General features: G+C 63.3%; 2 protein-coding genes across 2 annotated transcripts; one reads left to right on the top strand and one right to left on the bottom strand.

Annotated features, from left to right (window-relative positions):
• The first annotated feature begins 1,599 nt into the window (after positions 1 to 1,599).
• PEA15 (proliferation and apoptosis adaptor protein 15) lies at positions 1,600 to 6,793 on the top strand. Its single transcript, XM_061357524.1, has 4 exons — positions 1,600 to 1,720; positions 4,024 to 4,197; positions 4,952 to 5,107; positions 6,671 to 6,793. The coding sequence occupies exons 2-4, from the start codon at positions 4,026 to 4,028 to the stop codon at positions 6,733 to 6,735; spliced, it is 393 nt and encodes a 130-aa protein (XP_061213508.1). The 5' UTR covers positions 1,600 to 1,720; positions 4,024 to 4,025; the 3' UTR covers positions 6,736 to 6,793.
• Positions 6,794 to 8,302: 1,509 nt separating this feature from the next.
• DCAF8 (DDB1 and CUL4 associated factor 8) lies at positions 8,303 to 15,752 on the bottom strand. The gene is made up of 13 exons (XM_061357508.1): positions 15,633 to 15,752; positions 14,444 to 14,514; positions 13,676 to 14,361; positions 12,868 to 13,008; positions 12,613 to 12,707; positions 11,589 to 11,699; positions 10,979 to 11,051; positions 10,734 to 10,791; positions 10,529 to 10,636; positions 10,136 to 10,266; positions 8,721 to 8,840; positions 8,524 to 8,640; positions 8,303 to 8,442 (listed from the first exon to the last, which is right to left on the bottom strand). Exons 2-13 carry the CDS (start codon positions 14,490 to 14,492, stop codon positions 8,329 to 8,331), a joined length of 1,803 nt encoding a protein of 600 aa, XP_061213492.1. The 5' UTR covers positions 14,493 to 14,514; positions 15,633 to 15,752; the 3' UTR covers positions 8,303 to 8,328.
• Between the last annotated feature and the right edge of the window lie 1,077 nt (positions 15,753 to 16,829).

The raw sequence follows: 16,829 nt of genomic DNA, 5'->3' as shown, positions 1-16,829 counted from the left end.
CCAATTCAGAGCAATAAAAGAGCTTAACCCCTCATGGCTTCTTCTGTGCTGGGGGGGATTGGGGGAAAGAGGGGGGGATGGAGCCCAGCTGACCCCCCCCCTTCCTCCGTCTCCCCCCATGTCCTCTGTGTCCCCAATAGCCCATGACCCCCGCTTGTTACCCATGTCCCCCCCTTGGGGCACCACATCTCGGAGTGTGGGGGTCCCCAGAACCCCCTGAGGGGCACCCCGGGGGTGGGGGGGGTGTCCATCCTCATCCACGTGTCCATCCCGTGATGGGGACACTGGTGGGGACTGGGGGACACTGGTGGGATGGGGGACTGCACCTAAATGGCACTGGGGAGGTGGAGGCCATGGGGAGGCGGTTGCCATGAGGAGGTCGTTGCCATGGGAGATGGTTGCCATGGGGACACACTGCCATGGGAAGGTTGTTGCCATGGGGAGGGGGCTGCCATGGGGACACGTTGCCATGGGGGCACGTTGCCATGGGGAGGTAGTTGCTATGGGGAGGTGGTTGCCATGGGGATGTGGTTGCCATGGGGATGTGGTTGCCATGGTGACACGTTGCCATGGGGAGATGGTTGCCATGGGGATGTGGTTGCCATGGTGACACGTTGCCATGGGGAGATGGTTGCCATGGGGACAGGTTGCCATGGGGAGATGGTTGCCATGGGGACACGGTGCCATGGGGAGGTCGTTGCCATGGAGAAACGTTGCCATGGGGAGGTGGTTGGCATGGGGACAGGTTACCATGGGGAGATAGTTGCCATGGGGAAGTCGTTGCCATGGGGAGGTCGTTGCCATGGGGGGGTGGTTGCCATGGGGACAGGTTGCCATGGGGACTGGTTGCCATGGGGACACATTGCCATGGGGAGGTGGTTGCCATGGGGAGGTGGTTGCCATGGGGAGGTGGTTGCCATGGGGACACGTTGCCATGGGGACACGTTGCCATGGGGAGATGGTTGCCATGGGGAGGTGGTTGCCATGGGGAGGTGGTTGCCATGGGGAGGTGGTTGCCATGGGGAGGTGGTTGCCATGGGGACCGGTTGCCATTGGGAGTTGCTGTCCAGGCCAGCCGCAGCCCGGGGATGGGGATTCCCAGAGGGATGGGGGGCACCCCCTGAGCACCCCCCGGGGCTGACAGGAGCTGGGGCGGGCTCATCCGCGGGGGGGGGCCGGGGGGAGGCTCCAGCGCTGCCGGGATGTTCCCGCAGCCTTAATCCCACCGGATCAACCCCCCCGCGGCCTCAATCCCGCTGGAGGAGGGGGGACCCTCCCCACTCCCCCCCCTTCATCTCCCTCACAGAGCCTGGGGGGGGGGGGGCAGGGTGTGTGTCCGGGGGGGGGGGGTGTTTTGGGGGTGCCCAACTTCAAACCCACGTTTGAGACCTGGGTGAGGGCGTGAGGATGAGGGCGGCTCCGATGGCCCCATCCCTGTGGGTGCCATTGACATCCCCAATGTGTCCCCTGGGGGGGACTGGAGAGAGCCCTCGTGCAAGAGCCCCCCATAGGAGCCCCCTTCTTGAGCGATCCCCGTGCAAGGGCTCACCCGGTCCTGTCCCAAAACCCCTTCCCAAGCCCCGCCCCCTTGACCACGCCCCATTAAGCCCCGCCCATCAGCAGGGCCCCCACCCCGTTAAGCCCCGCCCCGCTGCTCAGAGCGGCAGCACCGAGAGCGTCCGAGCGGTTGCAACGGCACCGGCACCGCCAGCACCGGCCGGTGAGTGCATGGACGGGACGGGACGGGATCGGGATGGGATCGGGATGGGATCGGGATGGGATCGGGATGGGATCGGGAGCGGCCACCGGGAGCGGAACCGGGGCCGGATGGAGATGGAGACCGCGGCCGCCGCCTCCATCCGGTCCCGATCCCGATCCCGGTCCCGCGGTGTTCACCCCGCTCCGGTACCAACAAACCGCACCCCCCCCTTCCCGTTACCCCCCCCTCGCTTCCGTGATCCCCACCCCCCCCACTCCCACTTCCCTCTTCCCGCCGTGCCGGGACTCGAACCCGTGACCCGCAGCGCGGGGGGGGGGCCGCGCTCCACCCGGTGCCACCCGGTGCCGGTCCCCACGCATGACACGGGGGGGACTCCCCCCCCCCTCCCCACACCGTGAACGTGATGTGGGGGGGGCCCAGATGTGCCCCAGATGTGGGATGCTGCGGGCAGGGGACAGAGCGGGGGGTGTCGTGTGTGTGTGCCCCCCCCTTCCGTGGGGCAGGGACTCGGTGTCGCGGGGGGCACACAAAGGCCCCTTGTGCCCATAGGGGGGGATTTAAGGGGGTGTGGGGGGGGGGGATTAATCTCGCCCTGTTATCTCCACCACAACACGGGGGGGATTAATCGCCCCCCACCCTTCCCTATGAAAGGGCCCCGCGAGGCCCCGCCCCTCGATGAATATTCATGAGGCGATTTGCATGGGAACAGTGAATGGGCAGGGGGGGGTCCCACGGGTGGGGGGGGTGGGGTTGGGCATCCCCCATCCCCCCCCCCCCACCGTTGGAGCCTGGGAATGGGCACGCAGCCACGGCGTGGGGGGGGGGGGCTGGGGAGCCCATCCCCCATCCCCATCCCCATCCCCCCCCCTGTCCCCCCCCCTCCCGGAAGGACCCAACGTCCGGCCAAGGGCTGAGTCATCGGCGGCCTTAAAGGGGCCGGACACGCTGTGGGGGGGGCGGTGGACACGGGGGGGGGGGGGGTGACATGTGAGTGTGAGCGTGGTGCACGCGTGTGCGCACGTGCGGGTGCAGGGGGGTGTTTATTGGGGGGGGGGTGCGCATGCGTGCACGTGTCTGTGTCCGTGTGTCCATGTGTCCATGTGTCCTCTGTTCCCCCCACACACACACTTCCATGTGTATCCCTTGTGGGGTGCCCCCTTCCCCCCCATACAAACACACACGCACCCCCCCCCATAGCACCCACGGGTGTCACTATAGGGCAGCGGGATGCTGCGATCGCCACGGCAACCGCATCCCTAGGGTGGGTGGCAGCGGTTGCCATGGGGACCGAGGAGCAACAGGAGATAGGGGTGACCCTCCCCCTTATACACACACCAACCCCCCCATGGACCCTGTTTGCTGTAGGGGGAGGGGGTCAGACCTGATGGGGGGGTGCGAGGCCAGGAAGGGTTCCCCCCCCCCCCATCCCTGTCATATCCCATGACCATCACATGAGTCATGGGCCAGTGGAGCGGGAAGCGTGTTGGGGGGTGACACAAACGTGTAGGGCACACATGCATGTGGGAACACACACATGCATGTTAGGGGGTGACCCACGTTGGGGTGACACATGTGTTGGGCACACATGCACGTGGGAACACACACATGCATGTTGAGGGGTGACACACACGTGTTGGGGATGACACACACACACATGCATGTTGGGGGGTGACACGTTTTGGGGGATGACATACACACACACATGTTGGGGGTGACACACACGTCTTGGGGGATGACACACGTGTTGGGGGATGACATACACACACACATGCATGTTGGGGGGTGACACACACGTCTTGGGGGATGACACACACACACGCATGTTGAGGGGTGACACACGCGTGTTGGGGGATGACACACGTGTTGGGGGACGACATACACACACATGCATGTTGAGGGGTGACAGACACGTGTTGGGGATGACATACACACACCCGTGTTGAGGGGTGACACACACGTGTTGGAGGATGACACACACACGTGTTGGGGGGTGACACACACAACCAACACACAAACAACACACACACACACACAACACACACACACACACACACACACAACACACACATGTTGGGGGATGACACACACATACGCATGTTGGGGGTGACACACATGTTGGGGGATGACATACACACACACACACATGCATGTTGGGGGGTGACACACACGTGTTGAGGGGTGACACACACGTGTTGGGGGGTGACACACACATGTTGGGGGGTGACACACAGACACACACATGTTGGGGGGTGACACACGCGTGTGGGCTGCGGCCGGGCAGCTCCTGACGCTGCTGGGCGCAGCCATGGCCGAGTACCGCAGCCTCCTGGAGGAGCTGGCCCAGAACATCACGGCCGAGGACCTGGAGCAGCTCAAGTCCGCCTGCAAGGAGGACATCCCCAGCGGCGAGAGCGAGGCCATCGCCACCGGCCACCACTGGTTCAGCTTCCTGGAGAAGCACGGCAAGCTGGGACCAGGTGGGACCCGGCCCCGGCCTCGTGCCTTGGTCCCTCTCCCGGTCCTGGCCCTGATCGCTGGGCTCCCATCCCCATTCTCCATCCCACCCACACCTCCTCTCCCGGTCACTGGCTACTGCCCTTGTCCTGCTCTGTCTCCCCTCCCCATCCCCATCCTGGTCCCATCCCCATCCTGGTCCCATCCCCATCCTGATCCCATCCCCATCCTGATCCCATCCCCATCCTGGTCCCATCCCCATCCTGATCCCATCCCCATCCTGGTCCCATCCCCATCCTGATCCCATCCCCATCCTAATCCCATCCCCATCCTGGTCCCATCCCTTTTCCCTGTCCTGGTCACTATCTCTCATCCCCTGGCCCCAGCATCTGGTCCCATCCCCATCCTGGTCCCATCCATTTTCCCTGCCCTGGTCACCAACTCTCATCCCCTGCCCTGGCATCCAGTCCCATCCCCATCCTGGTCCCCCCACTCTTCCCTGTCCAGGTCTCCCACATCCCCTCTCCTGGTTCATGTCCCTGTCCCAGTGCCACCCCTTGGTCCCATCCCATCCCTGTGTCCCCATCCCCACAATGTCCCTGTCCCACTGTGTCCCCATCCCCACGGTGTCCCCCTGCCCCACGGTGTCCCTGCCCCATGGTGTCCCCATCCCCACGGTGTCCCCCTGCCCCATGGTGTCCCTGTCCCACTGTGTCCCCATCCCCACGGTGTCCCCCTGCCCCACGGCGCCCCGCTGACGCGGTCCCCGTCCCCCAGACACGCTCTCGTACGTGGAGCACATCTTCGAGATCTCGCGCCGCCCGGACCTGCTCACCACGGTCGTGCGGTACCGGACCCACGTGCTCAAGATCTCGGAGGAGGACGAGGTGGACACGAAGCTCACGCGCATCCCCAGCGCCAAGAAGTACAAGGGTGAGGGCACGGGGGCATCCGTGGGGACAGGGGCACCCCATGGGGACAGGGGCATCCATGGGGACAGGGGCATCCATGGGGACAGGGGCATCCATGGGGACAGGGGCATCCATGGGGACAGGGGCATCCATGGGGACAGGGAAACCCCATGGGGACAGGGGCATCCATGGGGACAGGGGCATCCATGGGGACAGGGGGCATCCATGGGGACAGGGGCATCCATGGGGACAGGGAAACCCCATGGGGACAGGGGCATCCATGGGGACAGGGACACCCCATGGGGACAGGGGCATCCATGGGGACAGGGAAACCCCATGGGGACAGGGGGCATCCATGGGGACAGGGGCATCCATGGGGACAGGGGTATCCATGGGGACAGGGGTATCCATGGGGACAGGAAACCCCATGGGGACAGGGGTATCCATGGGGACAGGGGTATCCATGGGGATGGGGAAACCCCATGGGGACAGGGGCATCCATGGGGACAGGGGTATCCATGGGGACAGGGGTATCCATGGGGATGGGGAAACCCCATGGGGACAGGGGCATCCATGGGGACAGGGGCATCCATGGGGACAGGGGCATCCATGGGGAAAATGGGGATGCGGACCCCACATTGTGACAGGGACATCCATGGGGACAGGGAAACCCCATGGGGACAGGGGCATCCATGGGGACAGGGGTATCCATGGGGACAGGGGCATCCATGGGGACAGGGGCATCCATGGGGATGGGGACCCCACATTGTGACAGGGACATCTATGGGGACAGGGAAACCCCATGGGGACAGGGGCATCCATGGGGAGAGGGGGCATCCATGCGATGGGGACCCCACATTGTGACAGGGACATCCATGGGGACAGGGAAACCCCATGGGGACAGGGGGCATCCATGGGGACAGGGGCATCCATGGGGATGGGGACCTCACATTGTGACAGGGACATCTATGGGGTCAGGGAAACCCCATGGGGACAGGGGCATCCATGGGGACAGGGACATCCATGGGGACAGGGTCATCCCATGGGAATAGGGACACCCACGGGGAAAGGGACATCCATGGGAACATCCATGGGGATGGGGTTATCCATGGGGACGGGGTTATCCATGGGGACAGGGATACCCCATGGGGACAGGGGCATCCATGGGTACAGGAACCCCACACTGGGACAGGGACACCCATAGGGACAGGGACACCCCATAGGAACAGGCTCATCCCATGGGAATAGGGACACCCATGGGGACAGGGACGCCCCATGGGGGCAGGAGCACCCCATAGGGAAGGAGACCCTCCATAGGGACAGGGATATCCATAGGGACTGGGACACCTCATGGGAACAGGGTCATCCCATGGGAACAGGGACACCCATAGGAACAGGGACCCGCTATGGGGACAGGGGCATCCTATAGGGACAGGGCCCCTCCATGGGCACAAGCACATTCCATAGGGACAGGAACCTTCCATGAGAGCAGGGACCCCCCCACCACAGAGCCCCCATAGGGGCAGGGACCCCCCCATGGTGCCAATGGGGGGGGGAGCTCCCCTTTAACCCCCCCCCCCCGCAGACATCATCCGGCAGCCATCGGAGGAGGAGATCATCAAACTGGCGCCCCCCCCCAAGAAAGCCTGAGGGGGGGCGGGGCAGGAGGAGGAGGAGCTGAATGGAGGCTGTGCCCCTCCCCCCCCCCAATTCCCACCCCGCCCCCACCCTCCGGCCCTGGGGGGGGAGGGGAGGGGGGGGGCACCACTGTCACTAACCAAGTCTTAACACCCCCCCCCGGGGGGGCCGTGTGTGTGTGATGGGGGGGGGGGCGCTTTGCTATTCCCAGGGGACCCCCAACCCCTCCCCCTCCCCCCATAGCTGGGGGGCAGGGGGGGGGTGACAGCACCGGGACCCCCCCATGGCTCTTGGTTGGGGGGGGGGCACACACAGGGATGAAGGACGGGGCAGGTCGGGAGGGAGGCGAGGAGCAGGTTTGGGGGGGGGGTTCCCCATTGACCCCCCCTGGAGGATGGAGATGAATGAAGCAGGAGGTGATGAGGGGGGGGCACAGTGAGAGCCCTGACGCAGGTGATGGGCAAAGGGGGGGGGACACCCCCAAACCCCCACTTTGAAGGGGGGCCCTGATAGACTGACATTGGAAAGGGGGGGGGGGGTGGAAAATGAGCCCCCCCAGTGCCATGCTGGTAGGGGGGGGGGAGGTCAGCCCCCCCCCAATGTGTGTGTGTGTGTATTGGGGGGGGTTGGGGTCAGCTCTAGCTACTAACCCGGGGGGGGGGGCACTGCAGAGTTTATGTTAATATATTTTATTTAATAAAAGCTAAAACCCGCCCCCCCCGCGCCCCCCCTTTTCATTGGCTCTTACCCCCCCCCACCTTGCTGGGATATAGGGGGGGGTACACACAGAGTGACCCCCATTATTGGGGTCCCTGCTTCAACCCCCCCCCCCCAAGCTTATAAATGGGAGGAGATAAAGGGGGAGCATGGGGGGGGCACAGGGGGGGACACGGGGCCTCTCTTGGCTGCTTTATTGCATTTATATATAATATAGATTCAACTCTTACAATCGATTCCCCACGGGGGGGGGGTTGAACACATATAAAATTAGGCCTCTAACAGTGACCCCCCCCCCATAACCCCCCCAATCCCCCTCCTCCCCCACCCCATAAACCACTCAATCTCTGTCAAAGCAACAGAAAAAGGCTGGGGGGGGAGGGGAGAAGTGGGGGGGGGGGCTTGGGGGGGGCCACACCAAGTGCAAATCACTGATATGTACAAACCAGACAAGCAGCGCTCTGCAACCCCCCCCCCCTCTCCCCACCCCCAATGAGGGGCAATGGGGGGGGCACCCCCATGTATCCCCCCCCCCTCACACCCTTAGTGGGGGGGGGCAGAGCCCTGAAGAGCACAAGGGGAGGATGCTCCCCCCCCCCCAAAAAGTGGGAGAGGGGCTAAGGGCTGGGTTCCCCCCCCCTCTCCAAAAGCAGGATAAAAGGGGGGGCACATTAGTATAAAAATCACACACACCCCCCCCAAAGTGCTGGGGGTGAGGCTGTGCCATGGGATGGGGGGGGGGTGAGGATGGATGGGGGGGGCTTTAAGTCAATCCAAAGCTCCATGTGTTAGTGGGGGTGGTGCGTGGCAAACACCCCCCCCACCCCCCAACACTGCGGTGCTGATGGGGAGGAAAGGGGGGGGTCCGGTTTGGAGGTGGGGGGGGGCTCACGATGGCATACACTGCACCCGGTCCGGGCCTTCCTCCTCCTCATCCGATGTGTCCGAGGAGCTGGGGGACTCATCCGAGTCTGCATCCGGGGCTCCGGGCTCCCGGCGGCGCTGATGGAGAAGGGGGGGTACATAAAAATGGGGTGAATTGGCACCGGGGGGGGCACATAGAGACACCCCCATAGCACCTACACGGTGGTGGCGGCGCTGGCGGAGGTGGTGCATGAGGAACCAGAGCATGTGGCTGTCGAACATGTCAGTGTGGTGCAGGCTGTCCTCATCCCGCTCCAGCTTGTTCTTCTTGATCACCTGCAGGAATTGGGGGGGGTCAAATGGGTTAAAAGGGACCTGCCCCCCATCATTAAAAGGGTGCTGGGTGCTGCTCTCACCTCTCGGAGCCCCGTCAGCTCCGTGGGGGTCTCGGCTGTGGGTGCCCAGATCTTGACGTCGTGGTCCAGGCCGCTGGTGGCCAGGACGGGGAGGTGGGGATGGGGCTCCAGGCAGTTCACCTGCAAGGATGGGATGGGGGGGGATCGTGTCCATTGTGGCCCCCCCTCATGGGTGCCCCAATGTCCCCTCCCAAGGCAGGACCCCCTTTAGGGTGAGTGTGAGGGACCCTGGTGCTGGGATCCATCGGGATGTGGGTGCCTGGATGAGGCAGAAGCACGGCAGTGAGGTCCCCCCTTGCCCCCCAACCAGGAGCCCCCAGGCATGGGATGGAGGCAACACCATGCATGGACCCCATGGCTCTCCCTGTGGTGGCAAACGGGAAAGGGCTGGAGCCAGGGGATGGGAAGGGGCTGGAGCCAGAGGATGGGAAGGGGCTGGATCAAGAGGATGGGAAGGGGCTGGATCCAGGGGATGGGAAGGGGCTGGAGCCAGGGGATGGGAAGGGGCTGATCAAGGATGGAAGGGGCTGGAGCCAGGGGATGGGAAGGGGCTGGATCAAGAGGATGGGAAGGGGCTGGATCCAGGGGATGGGAAGGGGCTGGAGCCAGGGGATGGGAAGGGGCTGGATCAAGAGGATGGGAAGGGGCTGGAGCCAGGGGATGGGAATGGGGCTGGATCAAGAGGATGGGAAGGGGCTGGAGCCAGGGAATGGGAAGGGGTTGGATCCAGGGGATGGGAATGGGAAGGGGCTGGAGCCTTGGATGGGAATGGGTTGGATCCAGGGATGCAAAGGGGCTGGAGCCAGGGGATGGGAATGGGGCTCGATCAAGAAGATGGGAATGGGGCTGGATCAAGAGGATGGGAAGGGGCTGGAGCCAGGGGATGGGAAGGGGCTGGAGCCAGGGGATGGGAAGGGGCTGGATCAAGAGGATGGGAAGGGGCTGGAGCCTGGGGATGGGAAGGGGCTGGATCAAGAGGATGGGAAGGGGCTGGAGCCAGGGGATGGGAAGGGGCTGGAGCCAGGGGATGGGAAGGGGCTGGAGCCAGGGGATGGGAAGGGGCTGGAGCCAGGGGATGGGAATGGGGCTGGATCAAGAGGATGAGAAGGGGCTGGAGCCAGGGGATGGGAAGGGGCTGGAGCCAGGGGATGGGAAGGGGCTGGAGCCAGGGGATGGGAATGGGTTGGATCCAGGGATGCAAAGGGGCTGGAGCCAGGGGATGCGAAGGGGCTGGAGCCAGGGGATGGGAAGGGGCTGGAGCCAGGGGATGGGAATGGGGCTGGATCAAGAGGATGGGAATGGAGCAGGAGCCAGGGGATGGGAAGGGGCTGGATCCAGGGGATGGGAAGGGGCTGGAGCCAGGGGATGGGAAGGGGCTGGAGGCAGGGCTGGGAGCAGGAGGAGCTGGCACTCACCACTCCGCCCTTGTCGCCCTCCATGAACTGCACGATCTGGCAGGAGGACTTCTCCCACAGGAAGATGTGGCCGCAGTCGCTGCCGCTCACCACGAACTCGCTTTTGGGGCCGTAGAAATTCACCCCTTTCACTTGGGGAAGAGGGAAACGGGCACGGGGTGAGGCCAGCGGGAGCTGGGCGCCATTCCCAATGGGAATCCCATCCCTGCTGGAGAGCTTCCAGTGTTCCCAGTGCGGCTCTTCCATCCCCACCATCATAATTCCATCCGGGAAGAGTTTGTGTGGAGGGGATTTGGGAAGGAAACCCAAGCCTTGGGAGCAGCAGGAATTCACCAGAAGCTGGGAATGCCCCCTATAGGTGGGGAGGAGGGGAGGGGGGGGTCCTGCCCTTACCCGTGGCGTTGTTGCGGTGTCCCTTGTACCTCTTGATGTACTCGGCCCCATCACTGTGGGAGGAGTTGAAGAGGTAAATGTCCTCATCGTTGTAGCTGGCCAAGAGCTCTGGGGGGGGACGGGAGAGATGGTGTCAGCACATGGAGGTGCTGACCCCCCCATCACCACCACCACCACCACCACCACCAGTGCTGCGGTCACTCACCAGAGCCATCGTGGCTGTAGACCAGGCAGGTGATGTTGGCTTTGGACTCGCTGTTCACCTGGGGAGAGCAGAGACCTCTGCTTCCTCCTCATCCTCCTCACCCCCATACTGGGAGCTCAACACGCTCCCAACAGCAAGCTATGGGCATGGCCCCAGCCACCCCAGAGCCTTTGGGAGCTTTGGAACAAGGATTGAAGCAAAGGCAGAGCCGTTTGCTCCTGCTACCGAGGGCTCTTGGTCCTTACCAAGTGGTGTGGGCAGAACTTCTTGAGGACGCCGTTGTTCTCGTTCTCATCTATCCTCCTCTGGTCATAAATCCTATGGGAAGATGGGTAAGGATGGATGGATCTGCCTGGAACCTGGGCCAAAGCAGCTCCATGTCCCCCCCCTACTCTTCCTTTGCCACTGCTCTGATGCCATGGGCTGGTTCTGAGCAAGGCCCCCAGCGTTGAGCAGGCTGTGAGCCCATGGGGAGCGTTGCCGTGGCTGACACCACAGGGAGCTGGGATGTGGGTGGGATCACTGGGAACGGTGGCTGGCACTTGCAGCGCTTGGAACCGAGGCAGTCAGTGAGCCTTAATCCCCATGGATGCATCCCAGCAGAGCAGATCCGGGGCTAAACCTCAAAGGATCCAAATCCTCTTCTTTTAATCCTCAAACCATGGAAGGGTTTGGGTGGAAGGGGCCTTAAAGCTCCTCCTGATCCACCCCATTCCCCCAGGCAAGGACAGCTCCCATTAGACCAGGTTGCTCCAACCTTAAAGCCCACCCAATCCCACCCCGTGCTCCTGGGGTTTGGAAGCATTAAGTGCAGCCCATCCCTTAGCACCAGGCGGGGTTACTGGCTGGACTCACCGGATGAACTGGTCTCTGCCCCCCACAGCAAACTGGTAGGTGTTGGCCGGGTTGACGTAGATGGTGTAGAGACCCACCTTCTTCTCCTTCTCCTTGGTCACCACCAGTTTCCTTGAAGAGATGCACAAGAACAATAACAACCCAACACCACCACCACCACCAACAAAACCACCCCCAGTTCCAAGCAGGCTCCAGCTGGGACAGCAGGAGCTGCACAGGCAGCGTGGGATGGATGCCAGGGCAGAAGCGCTTTGCTGCTCTCTTCCCCTCACCCATCTCGTTGTAACAATGCCCACATTTCACACAATCCCATCCTCCCCTTTCCCTCAGGAGCTCCATATTTCAGCTCCAGGGACACAAATACTGGGATTAAAGGTTTGGAAAGGCCCCGGTGGGGTTTTTGTTCTGCTGATGAAACAGGGAAAGCTCCAGGCAAAAGTATTCGCATGGAGGAATGAACCCAAACACCAAAGCTTTGCGTTTAGAGCATCTCCAAAATGAGACTGGAAAAGCACCAGAGACCAAATGCAGGTGGAAACGGTGCTGGACCCTGCAGGGGGGTGTTGCTGTTCCCTGTCTGAGCTTGATCCCATCCCAGGGGGTTCAAATCCCTTGGCCAATGAGCCAGGCTCCCAGAATCATGGAATGGGTTGGGTTGGAAGGGACCTTAAAGCTCATCCAGCTCCAACCCCTGCAATGGGCAAGGACCCCTTCCACTGGAGCAGGATGCTCCAAGCCCCTATGTCCAGCCTGGCCTTGAGCACTGCCAGGGATGGGGCAGCTTCTCCCTTCAACCCATCCCATTGTCCCACCACATTCCCAGGGAAGGATCCACACCCAGGCTGCCCCTGGGGAAGCCAACGTTGTTCAACAGCCTCAAAACACCCCTTTGCCCACTTGCTGCCCATCAAACAGGCACAAAACCAGCAGAACCCACAGCCCTCTTTGGCCAAATCCCCCCCCTAGAGCCCGGATCTCCCTGTGGAGCATCCCTGGGGATGGGAACAGGAAGGACACCACTCACGAGGCAGGCCGGTCTTGTCTCAGGTCGATGGTGAAGACGACAGCATCTTCACCTGCCGATAGGAAAGTGCATGGAGAATCCGGTTCTAGGGCCAGCTGGAAGATAAAGACTTGGCCATTGGTCCCCTTTTCACCCAACAACGTGGCGAGACCCCCTTTGTCCCCCCCCAACAACCGGTAACCGGAGCCCCCGACACCCTCAGAGCCAGGAGGGAGGACCCCGGGGTGTGTTTTGGGGGTCCCCCCCAGGGCTCACCTTGTGCGAGGCTCCCTTGTGCTGGGCCACCCGCTTGGTGTTCTTGCAGCACTGGGTGGCTGAGAGCTCGGCCACACGGACCTGCCCGTCCCGGGCACACATGGCCAGCGTGGAGTCACCGCTGTTGGGCAGGAACTTGGCCTGGAAGGGAGCAAGGGGCCTTCAAGCGAGGGCAGCATCTCTGCCAGCACCCCCTCCATGAGCTTAGATCCATAGGGAATGGCTGCACATCCCCAACTCCATCCTGGCTAAGATAGGGAGATGGGATCCATGGCATGGACACGCTGGAGGGGTGGGAAGAGGGAAGCTCATGGGGCCTGGGGGGGATTTTAGGGCACCCTGATGGGTTTTGAGGGTTCTCACCAGCACCTTCCTCCTGCCCCATCATCCAGCTGGAATTTGGGGCTTCTAAAGCAGGTTTCTGCCCCACCACAGTGGATCTCTAATGGGAAACATCCCTGCCCATTGGGGTTGGAATTGGATGCAGGGAGTTGGAACTGGATGCCCTTAAGGTCCTTTCCAACCCAAACCATTCCAGCATTCTATGATCTTATAATGACAGGACAAGGGGTGATGGGTTCAAAGTGGAACAGGGGAAGTTCAGCCTAGAGATGAGGAAGTTCCTTGCTGTGAGGGTGCTGAGGCGCTGGCACAGGGTGCCCAGAGAAGCTGTGGCTGCCCCATCCCTGGCAGTGCTCAAGGCCAGGTTGGACACAGGGGCTCGCTCCAGTGTGAATCATCCCTTCCCATAGCATGGATGGAACCGGAGGCCCTTCCCAACCCATTCCATCCCCCATCTCCTCCTCACCTGGAACACGTTGCTCTTGTGACCACTCTCAAACTCCAGCACCGGCCTCCTCCTCACCCAGTCCCAGACGACGACGCGGAGGTCGTCGCTGCCGCTGGCCAGCCAGGTGCCGCGCTGGTTAAAGTGCAGGGTGTTAACGCAGCCGGTGTGGGCCTCGAGGCCGTGCTGCAGGCGGAAGCGTTGCACAAAGACCCGGGCCCCGCAGGCCTCGTGCACGAAGCGGTTGCTGGAGCCCAGCTCGCGGTGCCGCAGCGCCGGGATCGCCCTCCAGCGCGGCCGCGGTAGCGCCGATGTCTCCGAGGACACCCACTCCTCCAGAGCCTGCTCGTCGTCCGACGAGTCCTGCTCGTGGTTGGTGCGCTTGCGTTGGGCTCGGCGCTGCGCTCGCTGCTCCTCCTCCTCTTCCTCTTCCTCCTCCTCCTCCTCCTCATCCGAGGGCGAGCGGTCCAGGGCCCGGCTCTCCTCGGTGATGGAGTAGTGACCGGTGTCATCCATGCTGTCCGAGTCCTTCTCCTCGGCCGAGCTCTCCGTGTCCGTGTCCCGGCTCGTCTCCATGCTGGCGCGGTTGGGCCCCACGTCGTCACCCGTGAGGCTCAGGCTCAGGTCTGAGGCCTCCACCTCGATGCCCGAGGAGGTTTCCCGGCCCTCCTCTGCTGACATCTCCTCGGGGCTGCTGGACAAGCTGCCTGTGGGTACGCACACACCCCATGAGGGGACATGGGGGCACTGGGGGGGGGCATAAGGGGGTGGCCGTCACCGTGGCCTTACCGTTCACGATGTCTGTCTTCCCGTCCATGCTGCTGCCTCTGTCCGACATGGTGGGATCGGGAGCGCTCAGCCTGTGGGGACAGAGACAGTGTGGGCTGAAGGGACCTGAAAGCTCCTCCAGGTCCTTCCACTGGAGCAGGATGCTCCAACCTGGCCTTGAGCACTGCCAGGGATGGGGCAGCCACAGCTTCTCTGGGCACCCTGTGCCAGCGCCTCAGCACCCTCACAGGGAAGAGCTTCTGCCTAAGAGCTCAGCTCAGTCTCCCCTCGAGCAGGTTCAAGCCATTCCCCTTGCCCTGTCCCTGCATCCCTTGCCCCAAGCCCCTCTCCAGGTTCCCTGCAGCCCCTTTAGGCTCTGGAGCTGCTCTGAGCTCTCCCCTTCAGGAGCCTTCTCTTCTCCAGGCTGCCCCAGCCCAGCTCTCTCAGCCTGGCTCCTATGGGAGCTGCTCCAGCCCTCGCAGCAGCTCCATGTCCCTCTGGTGCTGCTGCCCCAGAGCTGGATGCAGGATGCGGGGCAGGGGGGATGCTCCCAGCACCCAGGGCGGTTCTGATGGCTCATGGGGAGCTTCTCCTCACCCAGCACCCCCAGTCCCTCCCCTGAGGGCTCTGCTAAGAGGAGGAAAGCAGGTTCTGTGCCCTTTGCTCTGCCTCAGCCTCCACCAAGGGGAGGTGATGGGACCATGGGGCTGGGATGCACTCAGCACCTGGAGGCAACGTCTGGGTTGGATCAGAGCTCCCAGCACCTGGAAAACACCGCTCTGTGCATCACAGCCACTGGGATCAGGCTCCAGACCCCAAACCAGCAGCATCAACCCCAACAGGAGGCCATGCCTTCCATCCCGAGCTCCATCCCAACCTGTAAGGCTGGGAGCCTGAGGGACACAGGCCCTGCTCCATGAAGCAACCAGCTCCGGTACCTCGCTGCTCTGCTGCATCCATGAGTGCATCCCTCCATCCTCCACCCTTCCCTCCATCCTCTCTGCTCCACAGGGCCCGCAGGCCTCAGCAGCACCATTCCAGGCACAGGGAATGCCGTGACCCCGCTCCCGTTGCATTTACCCCCAGCTCACAAGCACTGCCTTCCCCATCCAGCTCCCAGCAGGATGGATGCTCCTGGCTTCCCAAGGGCAAGGAAAGCCCAACCAGCTAGGAGAATCCCATAGGAGCAAACCCTATGGATCCCACTCACCTGCACGGGGCTGCAGGAACAAGGGCTGGGAGCTCCTTGGCAGCTGATGGGAACAAGAGGTTAAAGCAGGGACCGAGCCCCTGCTCCCTCGGGAACCCCCCAGGGACAACGGGATCTGTCCTGGGATGAGGATGGGGACAAGGGACAGGGGTTGGGGCCTGACGGTGGCACCTGGGAAGGAGCCCGGGGGGGGGGGGGGGATGGGCCCAGACCCTCAGCACCCTCCTAAGAGACAAAGACACCACAAAAGTGACAGGGACAGGAGGGAACCCCCGGATCCTGGGGGAGGAGGGAAGCCCCCGACCCCTTTTAAGCCCTTTGGGGCAACAGGAACCTGCCCTGGGGGTAAAACAGCGCCCACCTCAAAGGCACAGGGACCCCCCTTAAAGGGGGAGAAACCACTCAGGACCCAGAAGGGACCCCCCCAAAGACACAAGGATTCCCCTTAAAGGGAGAGAAACCCCTCAGGACCCAGAAGGGACCCCCCCAAAGGCACAAGGATCCCCCTTAAAGGGGAAGAAACCCCACAGGACACAGAAGGGACCCCCTCCAGAGGCACAAGCACGGCCCCCAAAGCAGCACGGACCCCCTTAAAGGGGCAAAGACCCCCTCGGGTGCAGGAAGGACCCCCCCCAAAGCAGCAGGGCCGCCCCCCCCCAGAGGCCCAGCGCCCTTCAGGCCTCAGCGAGGCCCCCCCCATGCCCGCTGACCCCCGGGCCTACGGACGCTGCCGCTGCCACCGCCTCCCCCGAAGGCCTCTCGGAACCCCCCCCCCCGTTACCCCCGCGGACCGGGATACCGGAGCCGCCGGTGGGGCCCGGAGGGACTCGGACGGCGGGGGGGGGCCCGCACGCACCCGGTCCCGCGGTGCCGGCTCCCTTCAGGCGCAGGGGGCAGCGGCCGCTGCTCGGGCCCCGGCTGCAGGCCCCGCCGCCGCCATCTTACTGCGCCGCCTCCGCCGCTCGCCTTACGGCACCGCCGCCGCGCTTTACGGCAACGGAGGGGGGGAGGGAGGGAGGGAAAAGCTGCTGCGCGACACCCGCGCGACAGAGGCCCGACATCGCGGTCGTCATGGCAACGGTGACCCCGACTCCCCCCCCCTCCCCCCTTTAGAGTTATTGTAGGGTCTTCATGTGCCCCCCCCCATGTTATTGTAGGGTCTCCCTGTGACCCCCCAATGTTATTAGTGCCCCCCCA

The sequence above is a fragment of the Neopsephotus bourkii genome, unplaced genomic scaffold, assembly GCF_033783945.1.
Source record: "Neopsephotus bourkii isolate Nb327-2 ecotype Australia unplaced genomic scaffold, CSIRO-AGI_Nbou_v1 NB_904, whole genome shotgun sequence".
Classification (NCBI taxonomy): Eukaryota; Metazoa; Chordata; class Aves; order Psittaciformes; family Psittacidae; genus Neopsephotus; species Neopsephotus bourkii.
This window is presented reverse-complemented; position numbering and strand designations above follow the sequence as displayed.

What these genes read in the sequence shown, in the direction of transcription:
- PEA15 (XM_061357524.1), top strand. Translation starts at nt 4,026, where the DNA reads ATGGCCGAGTACCGCAGCCTCCTGGAGGAGCTGGCCCAGAACATCACG. An exon ending in GCACGGCAAGCTGGGACCAG is followed by an intron (nt 4,198 to 4,951) that starts GTGGGACCCGGC and finishes CCCGTCCCCCAG; the next exon opens with ACACGCTCTCGTACGTGGAG. An exon ending in CAGCGCCAAGAAGTACAAGG is followed by an intron (nt 5,108 to 6,670) that starts GTGAGGGCACGG and finishes CCCCCCCCGCAG; the next exon opens with ACATCATCCGGCAGCCATCG.
- DCAF8 (XM_061357508.1), bottom strand. Translation starts at nt 14,492, where the DNA reads ATGTCGGACAGAGGCAGCAGCATGGACGGGAAGACAGACATCGTGAAC. An exon ending in ACACCGCAACAACGCCACGG is followed by an intron (nt 10,267 to 10,528) that starts GTAAGGGCAGGA and finishes CTCTTCCCCAAG; the next exon opens with TGAAAGGGGTGAATTTCTAC. An exon ending in AGCTGACGGGGCTCCGAGAG is followed by an intron (nt 8,641 to 8,720) that starts GTGAGAGCAGCA and finishes CAATTCCTGCAG; the next exon opens with GTGATCAAGAAGAACAAGCT.